Source organism: Arachis hypogaea, chromosome 6 (genome assembly GCF_003086295.3).
Source record: "Arachis hypogaea cultivar Tifrunner chromosome 6, arahy.Tifrunner.gnm2.J5K5, whole genome shotgun sequence".
Classification (NCBI taxonomy): Eukaryota; Viridiplantae; Streptophyta; class Magnoliopsida; order Fabales; family Fabaceae; genus Arachis; species Arachis hypogaea.
The window spans coordinates 13,539,355-13,557,648 of NC_092041.1; the positions used below are offsets into that span (position 1 = coordinate 13,539,355).

General features: G+C 28.6%; 3 protein-coding genes across 52 annotated transcripts; 1 reads left to right on the plus strand and 2 right to left on the minus strand.

Annotated features, from left to right (window-relative positions):
- Positions 1-2,179: 2,179 nt before the first annotated feature.
- On the minus strand, positions 2,180-5,606 carry LOC112698098 (dirigent protein 22-like). The gene is made up of 2 exons (XM_025751503.1): positions 5,248-5,606; positions 2,180-2,399 (listed from the first exon to the last, which is right to left on the minus strand). Exons 1-2 carry the CDS (start codon positions 5,604-5,606, stop codon positions 2,180-2,182), a joined length of 579 nt encoding a protein of 192 aa, XP_025607288.1.
- A 3,794-nt stretch (positions 5,607-9,400) lies between these two features.
- On the minus strand, positions 9,401-10,034 carry LOC112698099 (pterocarpan synthase 1). Its single transcript, XM_025751504.3, has one exon. It carries the CDS (start codon positions 10,032-10,034, stop codon positions 9,459-9,461), a length of 576 nt encoding a protein of 191 aa, XP_025607289.1. The 3' UTR covers positions 9,401-9,458.
- Positions 10,035-11,257: 1,223 nt separating this feature from the next.
- LOC140173425 (F-box protein At5g51380-like) lies at positions 11,258-18,054 on the plus strand. Of its 50 annotated transcripts, XR_011862186.1 has the most exons (13): positions 11,258-11,528; positions 11,851-12,106; positions 12,490-12,694; positions 12,899-13,172; positions 13,458-13,839; positions 14,759-14,884; positions 14,985-15,034; positions 15,129-15,191; positions 15,827-15,907; positions 16,075-16,169; positions 16,749-16,916; positions 17,152-17,285; positions 17,905-18,054. XR_011862186.1 is itself a non-coding variant. In XM_072196755.1 (12 exons), exons 9-11 carry the CDS (start codon positions 15,903-15,905, stop codon positions 17,246-17,248), a joined length of 270 nt encoding a protein of 89 aa, XP_072052856.1. In that variant the 5' UTR covers positions 11,258-11,528; positions 11,851-12,106; positions 12,490-12,694; positions 12,899-13,172; positions 13,458-13,835; positions 14,759-14,884; positions 14,981-15,034; positions 15,129-15,191; positions 15,827-15,902; the 3' UTR covers positions 17,249-17,285; positions 17,905-18,054. The 50 variants fall into 50 exon arrangements, 29 of the variants coding, with proteins under 29 accessions (XP_072052856.1, XP_072052855.1, XP_072052852.1 ...); XR_011862189.1 differs by lacking the exon at positions 14,985-15,034 and having other exon boundaries at positions 12,448-12,694; XR_011862195.1 differs by lacking the exon at positions 14,985-15,034 and having other exon boundaries at positions 12,448-12,694; positions 13,458-13,835; positions 17,899-18,054.
- The last annotated feature ends 240 nt before the right edge of the window (positions 18,055-18,294 follow it).

The window sequence follows — 18,294 nt, forward strand, 5'->3', positions numbered from 1 at the left end:
AATACTTTTAAAATTATTTAAATGTATATTGGTAAAAATTAATTTTTTCTTCAATTATAACACATCTAAAATTATTAAATTAAATAGAAAATATTTTTGAAACACATCAAAAATCATAAATCTAAGATTTAAATTTAAACATTAAAAATAAAATTAATTTTTTATATGTTATTCGATAAAAATTCATCTAATATTTCTCTTTTTTTAATATTTAGATTTTTTCGTTACTTATTTAAATATTAACGCTTTTAAAATTATTAAAATGTATGTTAGTAAAAATTCATTTTTTTTTCAATTGTAACACATCTAAAATTACTAAGTGATACACAAAATATTTTTAAAACACATCCAAAATTAAAAATCAGAAATTTAAATTTAAACATTAAATATAAAATTAATTTTTTATATCTTATTCGATAAAACCTCATCTAATATTTCTTATTTTTTTATTATTTGTTGGATTTTATCGTTACTTATTTGAATATTAACACTTTTAAAATTATTAAAATGTATATTTGTAAAAATTGGTTATTTTTTCAATTATTACACATCTAAAATTATTGACTTATATACAAAATATGTTTAAAACACATTCAAAATCATAAATCTAAAATTTAAATTTAAACGTTAAAAATAAAACTAATTTTTATATCTTATTCGATAAAAACGTATCTAATATTTTTTATTTTTTATTAACATTTTAAAAATTATTAAAATGAATAATTAAGCTAGATTTTTTTCATCTTATTCAATAAAAGTATATCTAACATATTAGTTCAAAATATGATCTCTTTTAGAAATTTCATATGTGCGGGTCAATAATTAAAACCCTTAAAATTTATTTTTTGAATTTTAAAATTAAAATCTTAAATTTTACTGAATTTAATTTTTAAATGTATATTTAAATGATAATCAGTTAATAATTAAAAATACTAAAACTGAAATAGAAATTAGAAATTTTAAATTTTAAATTTCAGTTTTATTTAGCTTATATTTTAGATGTGTATTTAATTTTAAAAAGACACTAAATCTATTTAGATGTATTTATTTCAATTTTTTTAAGTACTGATTATTAATTTAGGGAGTCACTCATATAAAGATACCTAAAACATCTTTTATTAAATACATTTTTAGTAATTAAAATTTAACATATGTAATCAATTAAATTGTATTATTTTTGTCAAAATTAAACTGAATAAATCGGTGAACCAAATTTTAAATCGGTATCAATTAATATTTTTTTATAAAAAATAACTACAATACTTCTATTATAAAAAATTATTAAAATATTTTTATTTTATATATATATATATATTATGGATATTTTAGTCATTTTTTAAAATAAGAGTATTATAGTCATTTTTTATAAGAAATAATATTAATTTAGATCGGTTCAAAGTTTAATTTATCGATTTTCAGTCAAATCGATTTGTCTAATCTAATTTTAATAAAAATAACATAATTTAATTGATTATATATATATATATATAATTTTAATTGTTAAAAAAAATTTTTTAACCTGTTTAAAAAAAGTTATTTTAAACGTCTTTGAGTGATTTTTGTTAACTTATTAGTGTGTTTGAGTTAGATTAGGTCTCATATACACATTACATACAATTTAGATTAGAGATACAACAATTATACAATATAAGTGATAAATAATGCTTGTACGAAATTACGGATAACAAAATTGTACTTAGAACAGTCAATATTTTCCCTTTCTTCTTTTAATCTATGTCCATTCACTAATTTGTATATATGACAGAACCAAATTAAAATATTAACCCAATTTGTAAATTAAAAAAAAAAATCAGATTAGAGTAAAATTAAAACAGAAGAGTACTAAAAAGGAATTAGAAAATTAAAATTAAGAATTTTGGAAAGGAAAAGGGTTCTTTTAGCTTAATTAACTTGACACTTTTATTATTAATAAGTAGCATGTTCAGTAATCACATCTTACTTATAACCACATTATTGGAAGCATAGCCATTGTAACCACCTTTTACAAATAATCATCTTCTACATCAAATTTTCTTTTTCTCCTTTCCATTCACATACAACTCTCTTATTCCATGAAAGTTTAAAGATAGGTAAATTCGAATTCACGACTTTTACATAAATATAAAAAAAATTTGTTATTTGAAGTCTAGCCCGTTAGTGTATGTGGACTTATTTATATTTAATAATGCAAAACGTAGACATTATATTCGACAATAGCATCGCCGGAGGTGGTGTTAAGCCAGACAGTCTTGGCCTGAGCGTATCCACGTGCAAATCGGAATACCCCGCTCCCTCCCACGATCGACATCTCCCTCACGCCGGAAAACACCGCATTCCTCCCCAACAAACTCACTGTGCTCCCATTGTACTTCCCTTCCATGAATGCAAAGTTTAACACCGCCACTACCACAAAAACGGTGTTTAGCCACCAAATTTTAACTACGAACACTAAATCGTGATAAAAATAAATGAGCGTGTTTTCTATTTATCACGAAACATTACGACAGTGGCTAAAATTTAATCTTTTGCTACAAACAATATTTTTTGTAGCTGTATTTCTTGCTTACATTAACGTACCATGGCTATTCTGTCTTCAATAAATTAATTTTTTAAATAAATTTATTAATGTATAGTATCATTTTTTTAATATTCTAACATTAACACATATTTATGAAATTAAATCTAAAAATATAAAAAAATGAATTTAGATAAAATAAAAAATTATAAAAATAAAGATAATATTCTAATATTTGAGTTAATTATAAAGATAAAATTTATTTAACTAAAATAATATAATTTGAATAGATAATAAAAAGTTCAATAATTTGTAAATATAATTTTTTTTAGTTTTTATTAAAAATAAATTATTTATCATTTTTTGAATTTAAAAAAATGAGAATAAGTTAAAAAAAATTAATCTTTATTTATATGGTTTAGTACATACTATATATTTTTGTGAGTACTGTACTCTTATTATATGTATAATTATCTTTTTAAAAATTATTTTGTGAAATTATGAATCAAATTTTTTATTTTTACTATTATTTAATTGGTATATTCCATTAATTAATTATTTTACAATTATTTTCAGTTATAAAAAAATTAATACTAATTAATTTATGAGTCACTTGTATAAAAGTTTGAAATTTTATTAAGTAACAAAGAAATTAATTTATAAAATTTCTTATAACAATTTTATCTGATAATTAATTTGTCTAATGTAATAAAATTTTAGTAACTAATTTAGTAATTAAAATTTATTAAACATTAAAATTTTCAGGTAAAAATATTTACAAAATTTACTTAATGTATAACTCTTATTATATTGTTTCATGTATAATAGGTAAATAATTAAATAATAGTATATTGTTTAAATCATCAACTATCAACTGCATGAAATGAGAGATTGTGATGGTCATATATTTATTAAAGTAGTTTTTCGGTTATTTATTGTTATTGTAATAAAAATTAAAAATAAAAATATTACAAAATCAAAATTTAAATTTAAATTTTTTATTATATTTGATCATTAAAAAATAAATAAATAACTATTGTATTAAAAATAAAATAATTTAAGGTATATTTAGTTGATAATAAACAGTAGGATGAAAGAAATATTCTTAAGATTAAAGAAAGTTAAAAGACAATTTAAACAACATTGGTCAAGCTGAATTTTTAAAATTTAAAATTTTAATATGCGCTTAACTTCTGAAGTAGTTTTTGGCGGAAAGTTAAAATAATCACGGACAAATTTTAATATAACTTTCCATCATTCACGTTGTCTTTTAACTCCTACTTTTCTGCAGCACCTTAAAAGCACTCTCTTTAACCACACTATATGAACCCTATCATATGACAGGGTATCCTCCAAACTCAAAATACCAATTTTTTCTTTGTTATTTGTTAGTTTTTTTAGTAGATTTTTTCGTGAAGCAAAAACATAATAATTCAGAAGAGACCCTTTTAGCAGAACTACGATAACACAGAATATCAACAACAATGAAGAATTTGCAGAAGGTTTGGGTGAAATAAGTCTCAACCAACTGTACCTACCAGAAAAGATTATAATGATCCTTTAGTTGTGAATGTCAAAGGTATATGAAATTTCAATTTTTTTTACGTGATTTTTTGAATTCTAATATTTAGTTTATTTTTTTTATTCAATTTTATATTCATTGCAGACACTTCTATGGGAGAAATTACAACTGTCGAAAGGACGACAATTCAAGTTTGGCATTTGAAAATGGATGAAAAAGACATTATGGAACTTGATGGGCATGGACAAAATCGAGATAATGACGTAAATTTATTGATACAATTTCTGGGTGTAATGGCTCGTAGAGCAACGCTGTAAATTGGAATTTTGGAAAGGTCTTTGGTGTTGAAAATGTATGATGTGTGATAAATTTAGAGAAACTGGGTGAAGCTTTAGAGAAAAAGCTATGGATATGACAACTCTGTACAAATTTTTGTTATCAAAATACAATGATAAAGTACCTAGTTTATCCAGTGATATGTTAGACATTTAATTGATATATTTAATAAGTAATAGTTGAAATTTTAAATATATTTAATCTAGAAGGGATTAGAATTTATTTTATTTATGTTAAATTTTTTTAATTTCTTATTATATATATATAAGTTTAGACTATTATTATTATTATTATTATTATTATTATTATTATTATTATTATTATTATTATTATTATACTGAATTCTTATTAGTATTTTTTTATGGAAAAATTGTTAGATATTATATATTTAAAAAGTTTGATTTTTGTTATTAATGTAATATATATAAATATAATTTTAATTTAATAAAATTATTTAATTAGAGCAAATTAGTACAAATTAGTCCTGAATTGTATGTGAAAAAGATAGTGAGTTAGCCACAAAAATAGTGTGATTAAATAATCCAACATTAGCCACACAAAAAATGTGGCTGAAAAATCCGGCCTGCACAAATTAACTATGGATGAAGTGTAGTAGAATTATACTTTTTTATTTAATTATTTTTATTTAGCCACGGCATTATGCGTGGACAATGATATACAAATTGTGGCTCTTTGAAGGTCTCCACGATGTTTAAAATTGTGGCTAATAATGCTAAAATTGTGGCAAATTAAAAATGCAACCCCCCGATTAGCCACAAATATTCTTTCGTGGCCAATGTATAGTTGCTACGGTTATCTTAGAGTTTAGCCACAATTTTTTTCGTGGCTAAACCCCTTATTTCTTGTAGTGACCATCAATAGCCCCAGATCATTTTGTGACGCGGACGCATAAATTCCCTGGGCTTTTCCTATGACCTTCGAGTTGGGCTCAGGCCCAACGGTTAAGGGGTCATCGGCCATCATTACAGCTCCGAATACTGTGGGGGACGTGGCCGTCATTGCAGCTTGGGCCACCCTAACGGCGGTGGGGTTTTGGCCGCTGAGAATGTCGTGGAAGTAAAAGTGGAGGTGGCTAAGCTTCTCCTTGCGGAGGCCCAGTGATTTTGGAGACAGGCTTCGATCGAAACGAGGGTCTCTGGCGGTGATAAGGGTGGAGAAGAGGAGGGGAATGAAGAAGATAGAGAAGAGGGTTTTGGATTTTGCCATTGCCATGGTGGTGTATGTTAGGTTTGAATTATTAGTAAGAGATGTTTGAATAAAGAGAAAGGGTTTTCATTTTATAACAAGAGATAATAAGAGTTTCTTGTTTGTGGCTTGTGGCATTAATTGCATGCATGGATTTCAATCTTTTACTCCAAGATGTAAGATATAACGAAATGGCCAATTTTAGTATTTTAATGTTATTATACTATATATACATTAAAATTAATCACTAAAATTAATTATAAGTATAAAATATATATTAAAATATAAATATATATTAAAAATAAATTAAATTATATATATTTATATACAAATATATTAATAACTGATTTTAGTGTATGAATAACTTTTTTTGGTACCTGTTATCCCTCAACAGCAGTGGGTGTGGGTGATTGATTGTAATATTGACATGTTAGTAAATAACAACAGGAAATAGAGTCTCTTTGCCTTAATTTAATATTTGACACAAAAAAAGTAGGTAAATTCTAGGATGTCATAGGTTTTGATATATATCTAAACAGGAAGTATAGGAATTAATGAAATATCTATACAAGGTGTATAGTGAGATTTAAAAATGTTCGATTGAGTAGGATATCAGATGTTTATTATCCCTGGCACTCGAATGGTTATTCTAGATAGCATAAGTGCATTGTGTTTGAGAAATTAGTAATATTTTATCCTAAATGTTTAATTTTTAATTCATATTGAGCCAAATAAATAATTTATTATACACATTATACAAATACTTCATTGATTCTCTAATAAAATTCATATCTAAACTGCCTATTAATATTATTATAAGTTATGAAAATGACCATTGTCATATTGAATCCCACCTTTTGAAAAGATTATGTTATGGTTGTACTTTTAGATATTTTTAGAAGTCCTTTATAATGATATTTTAAAATTAATTTATCGTTTTTAAAGTTAAAAATCTACTATTATTTTATATATTAATGAATATATAGATTTTTAATTTTTTTAAACATTTATGTCTATTGAAAAATTATTTTAAATTTTAAAAATAATTTTACAAAATATATTTTTTTATAATATATACTTATTAAAAGTGACTTTTATTTTAATTTATCAACCGTAGCTGTTACAATATTTTGACAATTATCTTTAGAAAGCTAAAGTTAATAAACTACATTTAAAAAAAATCAAAGTTTCATCAATTCGGACTTAAATGCACCAAATAAATTTTTTCACATGGGTCAATTTGGAATATAATAAATATATATGGAAAAATAAATTTACCTGAACTAGATTAGAATGACTTGACTTGACTTAGTTGATTTCTTTATAAAAAAAATTACTAAAATATTATATTTATACATAAATAAATACAGATATATTTAATTTATTTTTAATATATATTTTATATTTTAATATATATTTTGATAGTTAATTTTAGTATATATTTAATATGGTTGAAAAATTACTGTTTAGAATAAATAATGAAAAATGAATTTAAACTGAAATATATAAAATCATGGGGAAAACTCTGCGTACAAGCGATTAGGGCTTGTAAGTATTACAAGCCAATTAAGCTCTAGTTCCCAAAATTCGCTGTAAGTGCTACGTTCCTTACACGCGCTACATCCCTTCTTCTTCTCCTTCTTTTTCGATCGTTCTTTTCTCCTCCTTTCTCACTGGTTTGTTCTTCGTCGTTGACGTTAGTTCCTCCACATACTGTTACGACACGTTTTCATTGCACCTTCTTCTTCTTCTTGCTGCACGTTCTTATTCCTCTTCCTCTTCTTCTTCTTCTTTTCTTTTGTTTCTTGCCTTCTCTTTCTCCTTCTTCATTTACGTGCTTTTCTCTCTGTTTTCTTTTTTCGTTATTCTCGATTTCTATTATTTTTTGACATCAAACTCTGAAATCGTTTTTGAAGAAGAAGAAGTAGCAGAAGATGAGGAGGAAAAAGAGAAAGAGTTCTGAATTATGCATGATTTTGGGTGTATTTCTTAAATCCTTTGGGTGTATTTTCTGTAATCGTTTGGGTGTATTTCTATAATCGTTTGGGTGAATTTTATGTAATCGTTTGGGTGTATTTCTGTAATCTTTTGGGTGTATTTTATGTAATCGTTTGGGTGTATTTCTGTAATGCTTGCCATTTTTTCTGAAATGAAAAATACACCCATAGATATCAGTAAGATACACCCATAGATATGAGTCAGATACACCCATAGATATCAATCAGATATCACTCAAATGCACACAAATGATTACAGAAATGCACCCAAAGGATTACAGAAAATACACCCAAACGGTTACAAGAATTCACCCAAACGATTATAGGAATACACCCAAAGGGTTACAGAAAATACACCCAAAGGATTTAAAAAAATACACCCAAAATTCGTTGAAGTACATCTTATGCATAATTCAGAACTCTTTCTCTTTCTCCTCCTCATCTTCTGCTGCTTCTTCTTCTTCAAAAACGATTTTACCATGAAAAATCGAAAAAAAAAGAGAAAACAGAGAGAAAAGACGTAAATGAAGAAGAAGAAGAAGAGAAAAACGAGGAAGAAGAACGTGCAGAAACGAAAGAAAAGGAGAAGAAGAAGAGTAAGAGGAAGAAGAACGTGCAGCAAGAAGAAGAAGAAGAATTTCAGAAACCATGAAAATCGAAAAAAAAATGAAGAAGAAGAAGAAGAGGAGGAAGAGGAAGAGGAAGAGGAAGAGGAAGAAGACGAAGACGAAGAAGAAGAAGAGAAGAAGAAGAAGACGAAGACGAAGAGGAACCGTTTGAGTGGGGCGCGTGTAGTTACGTTCCATTCAAAATTAGTTAATGCGCGTGTTAATGAAGTTTGGGCTGATAACTTGTAAAACTTGTACGTCATTTTTACTTGTATGTGTAGCAGGCCCCTGAAATCATATTATTTTAATTTAATTATCATATTTATCTTTCTATAACGTAACTAACCCAATGATTAATGCAAAGGGATGCTCTTGTAAAGATGCGTAAAAATTTTTTTTGTAAAGACATTTATGTATCACATTATTGTTAGACGTATTAATGAATCGGTTATTTTTTAATTTCTTAACAAATTAGAATAAAACCGATTTTTTTATAAAAATAATAATAAATTTAAATTTTTTTAAATATTTAATTGTATTTTTAAATTTTTAGGGATTTAAATGTCTGCAAAACAAAAAGTTAGGGATATATTTATCTTTTTATCAAAAAATTTACAGATATTTGATTTAGATTGTATAATTCGAAGATTAAATCGGGTATAATAATTATAATGCAGATAATTAGATTTATTATTGTTGTTATAATAAACTGATTTTATTCTGATTTATTAAAAAATAAATTATTAATTAGTTTAATAAAAAATCCAATAATAACATAAAATGTGTAAATGTCTTAAAAATAATGTCTTTATTAAAATTTACGGAATAAGTGTCAGGTACTACAATGAATATGTCGTCGTACTCTGTAACGGCTGAAAAACAATACCCTATAATGAGCATTTAATGTAAAAAAAACAACGATTCCAGAAGGCCAAGATTAAAAGAAAAAGGCAAGCATCAGCTAAACACACGAAAATTCATTTACAACCTCACACTACTGGTTGTCCTCCCAATCTAATTCAACACTTAACGAAATTAAGATCTTCAATTTCCACTTTTTTTTAGATCGTGATCTCATTCCAAGCACGAATACTTTTCCATTCTCAATTCTCAAGAATTTATTTCCAAGTAAACCCGTCAAAAGTAAAACGATATAAAGCCTACTGAAAAGAGAAAAATTTAAATAACATTTGAGACACAATTTGTATGAGTTGAATGATTTATTTCCATGTAATTTCTATTATTGGTTTTTTAATTTTATTCCAATGCATTATTCATATTAAGATTGCATCATGATGAAACACAAAAACATTGTATTCTACAACTGCCTCCTGAGCGGTGAAAGAAACAGTCTTGGCCTGAGCGTAACCACGTGCAAATCGGAAAACCCCGGTGCCGCCGACGATGGACATTTCCCTTACAGGGGAAGACACCGTGTTCCGCCCTAACAAGCTCAGTGTGCTTCCATTCAACCGTTCTTCCACGAACACCAAGTTCATCACCATCAACAACCCAATCTCATCCTGTGACGCAAACGCATAAATCCCTTGGGCCTTTCCTACCACCTTTGAGTTAGATTCAGGCGCAATTGTCAACGTGTCATCTATCACATCCACTGCTCCAAACGACGTGGCGGAGTTGTTTGTGGTTTGGGCTTGGGCCACCCTGAGAGCGGTTGGGTTTGGCCCACTAACAACGTCATGGAAGTAGAAGCGAAGGTGGCTGAGCTTCTCCTCTTGTAGGCCAAGTGATGCTGGAGAAATGCTTTGATGGAAGCTTTGTGCTTTGGCGGTGACAAGAATCACAACAAGAACAAGGAAAATAGAGAACAGTGTTTTGGATTTGGCCATGGTGATCGTAGATGCCAATGTGTATGTTACTCAATCAGAAAATATATTAACTATCAACTTTACATGATGAAGTCAATTGCATATGAATTTTATCATCTTATTTATAAGGACAGATGTATGACAAACTTAATAAATATTTAGTAATGGAGTTTTTTTAAAGGTTAATTACTATACAAATTTTCATAATTTTATTAAATTTTTAATTAGATTCTTATATTTTTTTAAAATTAAATTCTTATATCATATCAGATTTTTTTAACAAAAATATTAAAATTAATAAAATATTCTGTTAAATTATACAAAATATTCAATTAAATATTAAAAATATTTATTTTGTTTAATAAAATATTTTATTAATTCTAATATTTTTGACAAAATAATTAAACTTTTTTTTTAATTCAGTTTTGACTTCAGGTTGTCATGGTGAATGTAATTATATACGATAACATATTCTTTTTAAATTAGTTAATATGAAGATTTAAATAAAATTATATGAAATTTTGTTTAAAAGATAGTAGTATAGTAAATTAGCCATAAAAAACTTCTAAATTAAAGAAATTTGTAAAATAAATTATTAATTATTATTGAATTTATAATTTTATTACATGTAAGTTTTAACATCTTAATTTAAACTAACAAAAGATCTTTTATTTTTTCAGTCTACTAACTTTTTTATTTTAAAAGAATTATTTATGTTTATATAATATCAATATTTTTTAACAATATATGTTTTCTTTGTATTATTAATTAAAAACATTTTAAATATATAATTGATTATTAATAATAGCATCTTCGTATAAAAGTATTTTAATATACAAATAGTATTATTATTAGTTAAATATGGTCTTGCAAAAAAAAAATACACGTATAATATATATATATATATATATATATATATATATATATAATATACTTTTTTTTGTAAAACTGAACTGAATTAGAATGATATTACATAATCAATAAATTTTATTTATTATTTTTATCAACACTTTGACTACTATTTTAAATTTTAAAAAGTAAATTTAAACTTCAATCTTAATAGTATAAAAAGAAAATATTAATTAAAAATAATAATTAATATTAATAAAAAATATTGATCCTCTAATATTTTTTGTTGGATTAAATTGAGTAGGCTTATATATATTAATAAAAGTTCAAAAAAGTAAATAAAAATTATCCAAGTATCTATTATATATTGTACTGTCACTACTCAATGACTTATTGAGTAGAGTTGAAGGGTTCCTTGTATTTGTAGTGGGGACTGGGGAACAGTGTTGATGTTCACAACCACAAAAACCAATCATGCGCAGCTCTAGGACCTAACACACTTTCAAAATATCGAGTCAACCATTTGGCAAAGACATCAGAATAATTCTAATACTATAAGAACTCAAAAAACTCTCAAAAACACAAATCCTATAACAATCCTTTAAAAGAAGGTTTATGTGTTAGTGAAAATTCAACGTGGCTTGTTCCAGATTTTTTTCAAATTTTGTATGTATGATCTTTATTACAATAACACCCCATTATCAAATCATCCACATTCTACATTTTCACTACTCTTCATTGTGCCTAAATTTTTTATCCTCTTTTTTACGTTTGCTTTACATGTACACAACCTAAAATTTTAAAATTCGAATTTTGAATTCAAAATCAAAATTAAAAAAAAGGGAATTCTATCCATTCTTCGTTTTCAGTTTTATCTCTTCCTCCTCTTCTTCGATTCTTCTCCTTCATCTTTTTAACCTTCAGTTCCTCTTCTTTTTTTTGTCCTCAATTCACTGATTCTGTTTTTGTATAATCTTCTTAATTTAAGTTGGAGGTGGAGATTATTGAGTTCATGTACGCACTAAAGAAGAGTTACGGCGGTGGATGAGGTTGCAACCGCTATGGTTGTGGATCATAATATGGCGGTGGTGTTGTAGTAGGGGCGGTAGAGTTTGTGATGGTCATCCATGATGTGATGATGGATACGGAGGAGGCAGCGGCGGAAGAGAGCAAATCGATGGAAAGTACTGAGTCGCGCCGCCACATAAAACACATGCAGTGACGCTATGAAAGAGAGCACAACAGTAATATGAAATTTTTATATTTTTCTTTATCTTTCTATCTAGGTTATTTCCCCTGTTCATCTTCATTTTCAAATTTCAAGACGTTCCTGATGTACGTCCTTTTACATTTTTTTCAAATTTTAATTCCGATTAAATCTGCATGTAATTTGAAATTGAAATTTGAATTTTAAATATGCACAACCTTATCAAGCATTCAATCCATCTCTCGGATAATCAACTTTCGATTTTCTTCTTACCATAACCATCTTTCTTTCTCTATCTTCTCTCATGTCTTTCTCTCCTAGATCTATATATCTCTCTGCATCACTTTTTTTTCTTTTATTTTTTTTCTCTTTGTCAAGCGGAGAGTTCTTGATGGTATTATGGCACGGCGTTTGTTGCAGAGAAGCAGAGGAAAGAAGTAGAGACACGGCAGGGAGGAGCGAGAGATGCATACTGGAGTCGACAACAATGGACATGCAATTTGGTGCGGCTGAGATGATTCTGAAGGCGATAGATGCCACGGAAGATAAGTCACAGTTGCAGCGCCGGAAGCGGCCAGCAACGGTCTTGGTGCGATGATTTTGTATGCTCTGCTTAAGTGCTTATGTAAGTAGTAGTGGTCTTCTTCAAATGAAAGTATATATAAGATTTCTAAATTTATCCCTACTCATACTCCTCTTTGTTTCCTTTAATATTATTTTTTATATAAACTGTACCTTCTATGATGAAGTTAAGTGTGTTCCTTATTATTTGATCTGATTTATATGTTCTAATCTCGGTAAGATCTGAAATGTTATTGTTGTTGTGCAGAGGCGTCTTTGTCTGGTGTGGAGCTATTAATGCAAAAAATCCAGAACCTCATTGTTGTTGCCGGGATTCTATTTGTATTTTGCTTAAATTTCATTAACCCCCTTCCCTCTTATATTCAATTTACATCCAATATACAAAACTAAATCAGATTTCAAAGTAATGCAGCATGAATTATTCATTTTTCCTTTAGTATTTGAAGTCCTGGCTTTTGTATTTTCAGAGTAATTTAGGAACTAAGGCAAAAAAAGTTCTTCCTGTGTAGCTATTGTGGAAGGTTTGCATCCACCCACTCTATTGTGTCTTTATTAGTTCTCTTTTTGTTCAATTGCTTAAATTTGTTCTTTGCTTTTCCTTATTATTATTCTACTGCTTATTATTACCTTATCCCTCCTCCTTCCTCTCAAGTTTGGCTATGTTCTTCACTCTTCAGGGAGGTAGTTTCAATTCTCGATTTTTGGGTCATTTCCTCTTCCTCTTCAGTCCGTTTCTCGGTTCACTGATACTATTTTCCAATTTCTTTTTCTTCTTCAATTCTTTTTGTTCCTAATCTCCCCTGAAGGTGGAGATTATAGAGTTTGAAGGCAGTTGATGTCACTGTACATGATGGCTCCAACCTTCAGCGAAGTCGTCGAGGTGGAAGGGATGGCAGCGGTGGTGGTAAAGGTTACAAAGGTTGAAGCGGTGGCGACGGCGGCCATGGTGGTGGAGGAGTCTAAGGCAGCATGGCTCTGACTGGTCGCCGTGGAGTTTATCACAGTGGTGAATAAGGGGGAGGATGTGATGACAGTCGTGCATGCTAAAGCACATTGTGGAATGGGTCAAGGTAAGCAACCAGGGAGGAGGCGGATGCAGAGGCAGGTTCCGCAGCGGCGTTTGTGCCTGCGGCAGATGCTACAACCATAGGCATCTGTGGGCATTTTGCAACAGGCTGCCCAACGTTAGTGAGTTTCAATTTTCGATTTTTGGGTCTTTTCTCTTCTAAAATTTGGTCAAAATTCTTTTTTCCGCGACCCATTTCAGCTTTGTTGCTTTCAAAGGAAACTTTGTTAATTCTATGTTTATGATAACCCGTCAATACTGAATTAGTACATGTCACTACTAGCCTCTATCAAGTATAAGAGCGATTTTGCTGTCGTTGATGTCATGTTTAATATAAATTTGAGTTGGTTCCAGGTACTCCTTCCTCTTAGGTGAAGGAACTAATTAGCTTTAGGGCAATTTGTACCTTAGAAAACTTTGAAAATTCCACATATATGTTAACTTTAGTATATGATTATGTTCTTCTTTTTGTGCTTACTATTGGGTCCATCATATTTTGAATTAATATTGTTACAATATAATATAAAATAGGGAGGAAACTATTCACATAATATATGATTATGTTCTTCTTTCTAGACTTGGTGTGTGCTATTATTTGGGGGAATTATTGGGCAGGTATTTTATTCAACCATATTTCTTTTAGGTTTTCATTTTACTGTTAGAGTTTTCTTGCTGTTGTAGATTTCAAATGAAACGATTATTTCCTGTGGGCATTGGGCAATCTATTAGCATGTTTCTTTTAAGTGATGTAGCCCGTTTTCTTTATGAGGTACGGTTGTTGGTAAACATGATTTATATGTTCTTATATAAATCACAAACTCAAATTTCATTATCACCTTCCTTTTCTAATGAGGTACTCATGTCAATCTGTAATGAAGATCATCAAGTTATGCAAAAAAAAGGAAAAACAAAAAAATCTGTTAGAGAAAAGTTTCTCAAGGTTGTGTTTGTGTTGTACAACTAATTTAAAATTAGTGTAGCTGATCAGTTTTTCCTCTTTTAAATTTGTTCTTCATTTGGTCAAATTTTGTTCTCCTACAGATCGCGCATACCCTTCCAGTTTCACTTAATAACGTTGGAGGTGTATTCGTGGGAGCCTGTTCTGTATTAATGGGAAACTTTTGGGATGCTCATAGTACTGAAACTCTGTTGGAGTCAGATATATCGGTAGGATTATCTTTTGCCAATCTGTTATTTTCAACGGAAATTTAATTTTTTGAGTTTTAAGACATCGTTGACTTCTTGGTCTCATATATGTGTTAGGTAGGTAGCATTGTATTAATTATGATCGCTCGGTTGAGTTTACATTAATTTTCAGTAAGTATAGATGATTTGTGTGTGAACTGCTTTCATAAGAACAATGCCTTGAGATAAAATCTAATTCTTTGTGTTTTTATGTGTTTGAATTAAGAAACAATAGGTTGAAAGCAATCTTTTCTGATTGGAATTGTCCATGACTCCTTTAAAAGAAGAGGTTAGTTTAGTAATTTTATATCCGGTGGGTTCCAAGTTTGGTAGTTTTGATGGAATTATTGATGCTCTTAATGCTTCGTTGCAAAGGCTTAGGATTTAGAATTTTCTGGATAGAAATGTAATTTAGAATTGCATATCAATTCTCCTATCAATTCTGTATAATTTATCAGACCAGACTATTATTTTATTTGTATTTACTTGATAGAAAAATACAAATCTTTCCTAAAAAAGTTTCAGTATATATGTTACTCTATCATAGTTGTACCAATAAGATGTGGGCTGGGAGGATGATTTTCTCGCTTTCTCACTCATCAGTTAGTGTTTGTGATAGCTTTATGGTTCGTAATGCATTTTTGTGTATAACTGCTTTTGTATGCACAACGCCCACCTCACTTCTGCTTCAAAACAGTTGTTCCATTTGTTCTTATAAGCTTCAAAAGAGCCAAAGATAATCATCAATTGTTGATACAAAATTACTCACCTGAAGCTGCTTTTTACATGGATACTAGCACTTAGTTTTATTTAATCTTTCTTTTTTTTGGGTAAATAAAATGAAATTAATATTATTATTGTTATTATAAGTACTATCTTATGATTCATGTCTTTTAGTTTTATATAATGTGTTTAATATCCCAGCAACATGGATTGAAGACCAAATGCATTAGATGAATCTGAAATTTTTACAAGGGTATACCATATTTGAAGCTTGCTAATGAGGTAAAGTATTGAAGATTTATTATCTATTTTATAGGTATTTTATTTTTGTCATTGTAAGGTTTATGGGTCACACTTTCAGTTTGGCTTATTACTTAAAGTCTCACTAATTGATTGGGTTTGTAAGTTGATGATAATTTTTTTGATGAGACATGATTTTGATTTGGCAGAGAACCTAAGTGATTGTATGAATGTTCAAATAAAGAGATGAGGTGCAGGAAAACAAAAAACTAATATGCAGTCACTACTATCATCATTACGAGATGTATGCTCTTTGACATAAATTTTGTATTGCTAATATACCATTTCTCTTTAAAATTTTGGAATGTAACTTTACTACCCTATGTTCTGACTTGCATTCTTAGTTATTACCTTAATGGAAAATATAGAGGAAGTGGAGACAACAAGTTTTCTGGTTTTGTTTTTTACCAGATAGTCAAGAATGAAAATATAACCAAGAATGATCAGATCCCGAAGATTGTAAATTAGAAAGAATGCACCATATATGTATGAATGCTGTTATTTTTTATTAGATTATTAATCATGTTGCATGTACCATATGATGCTTTATGTCTTTCAACTATTATCATGCAACCAATCATTATATGATTTAACATGTTATTTAATGTTGATACTGCTTTGATACTCTTGAAGCACATTTAGTGAGATAAGCTTAATTATATTGATTATTTAGCTCCATTTGTATGACCCTTAAGTGTTGCATGCAATTGCACAATCTTTGCGCACTCTTCGATTGTTAAATTTTGGATTCTGCCAAGAATTTTATAATTTTTTTCCTGCTTTAGTTAGTAATCTCTTTTCTTTGAATAATGGTTAATTTTAGGGGTTTGTTTGCTATTGGTAATGGAAGCAAGAAGTTAAGGAATCTAATACTAAGTCACAAGGGTTTGGAAGCAATTGCTATCGGATGCAAGGAACTTACACATCTTGAAGTCAATGGATGTCACAACATTCGAGATTTGGGGCTAGAATCCATTGGAAGATGTTGCAAGTATGTATGTAAAATAAGGAATGAATTATTTCAATAAATACGCAACATAAGGAAGCATGGGACACATCTTTGGCCTCTTTATATTTACATTTGGTCAAGTTTTTCATTGCTTGCTATGTGTGTTTCTTTGTTTATTTTTCATTTGTGGTGTCAAGCTCGACTTTCTATTAGTAGACGTCTTATTGAGTTGGCATTACTTTACTATCAAAGAATTATTGATGTTGGTCTTCTTCAGGATGGAGAAGGATGCAAGTTCCTACAAACTCTTCGCAACAGGTAGATTTCTCAAACCTTGGGGATGGTGCTATATGTGGTATACCTATTGGCTCTAGGAATTTAAAGAAACTTCAGATCCATTGCTATTATGAGGTACTTCATTTGCATGACTATTTGGTTTACCATGTTAAACTTCATTTAAAAAACGAATATTTTTGGGATGACTCACTTTCAAAATACTCTCTGTGTAATGTAATATAGGAGAATGACTGTAACTCATTTTGTCTCAACACACAATTTTACCAATTTTTTCTTTATCTAAATGGCTTCTTTTGGTGATTCCACATTCAAAACTAATGTTAGTCAATAAAATCCGAAAACCATGAGAGTTTGAGACCGGTGAGCTACATGAAAATGAATGTCAAAATGCAGTATTTAACTTGGTTACAGAAATTTATTCACTCCTATGCATAGGTCTACTACTCTCTTTTGATTTGTTTCATCGTCCAATACCGCATTCCCATTCTGCACACGCATAAATGTGTTACGTTTTCTATATGCTATGCTGTCTATGCTATGCTGTCTATGCAGTTTTGGCAAAAATTTAAAAACGTTGCTGAAGTTAAAACATTTTTTAGTATGTTACCCATTTTTATTGAGCTTGAAGATTAAAAGTGTTTCATCCAAATACAGTTTTAGCATTAGTCTTAGGTTTTTAGCCTTTTCTCTTATCTTTTAATTCAATTTTTTTTCCAATTTTTGAAAGGTGCAGATGATTTTGCCACAAGTTGAGGTTATTACTGCTTGATTTTGATGGCTGATTATATAGTTTTATTGCATCAGGTATCATTTGTTATATGTTAGTACTTTCTCATGTTATATTCCGACCAAACTTTATGAAAGTATCTTTTTCTTTCCAAAAGATTAATTCTTTGTTGTTAATAGTGTATTTTTCGTTGATCTCTCTTGAATCCGCTTTGTTACTTTTTATCTGTTCTGAATCTGCTATAGCATATAGTTTTTTCAATTTGTTCTCAATTTAGCTTATATGTTTGTTACATGTTTTTAGTTGCAACAACCATGAGCTAACATATGATTCAGGCATTCATGTATCCATTTTCTAAATTTGATATTTTGATTTCTTTTGCTTTTTTAAGATTTA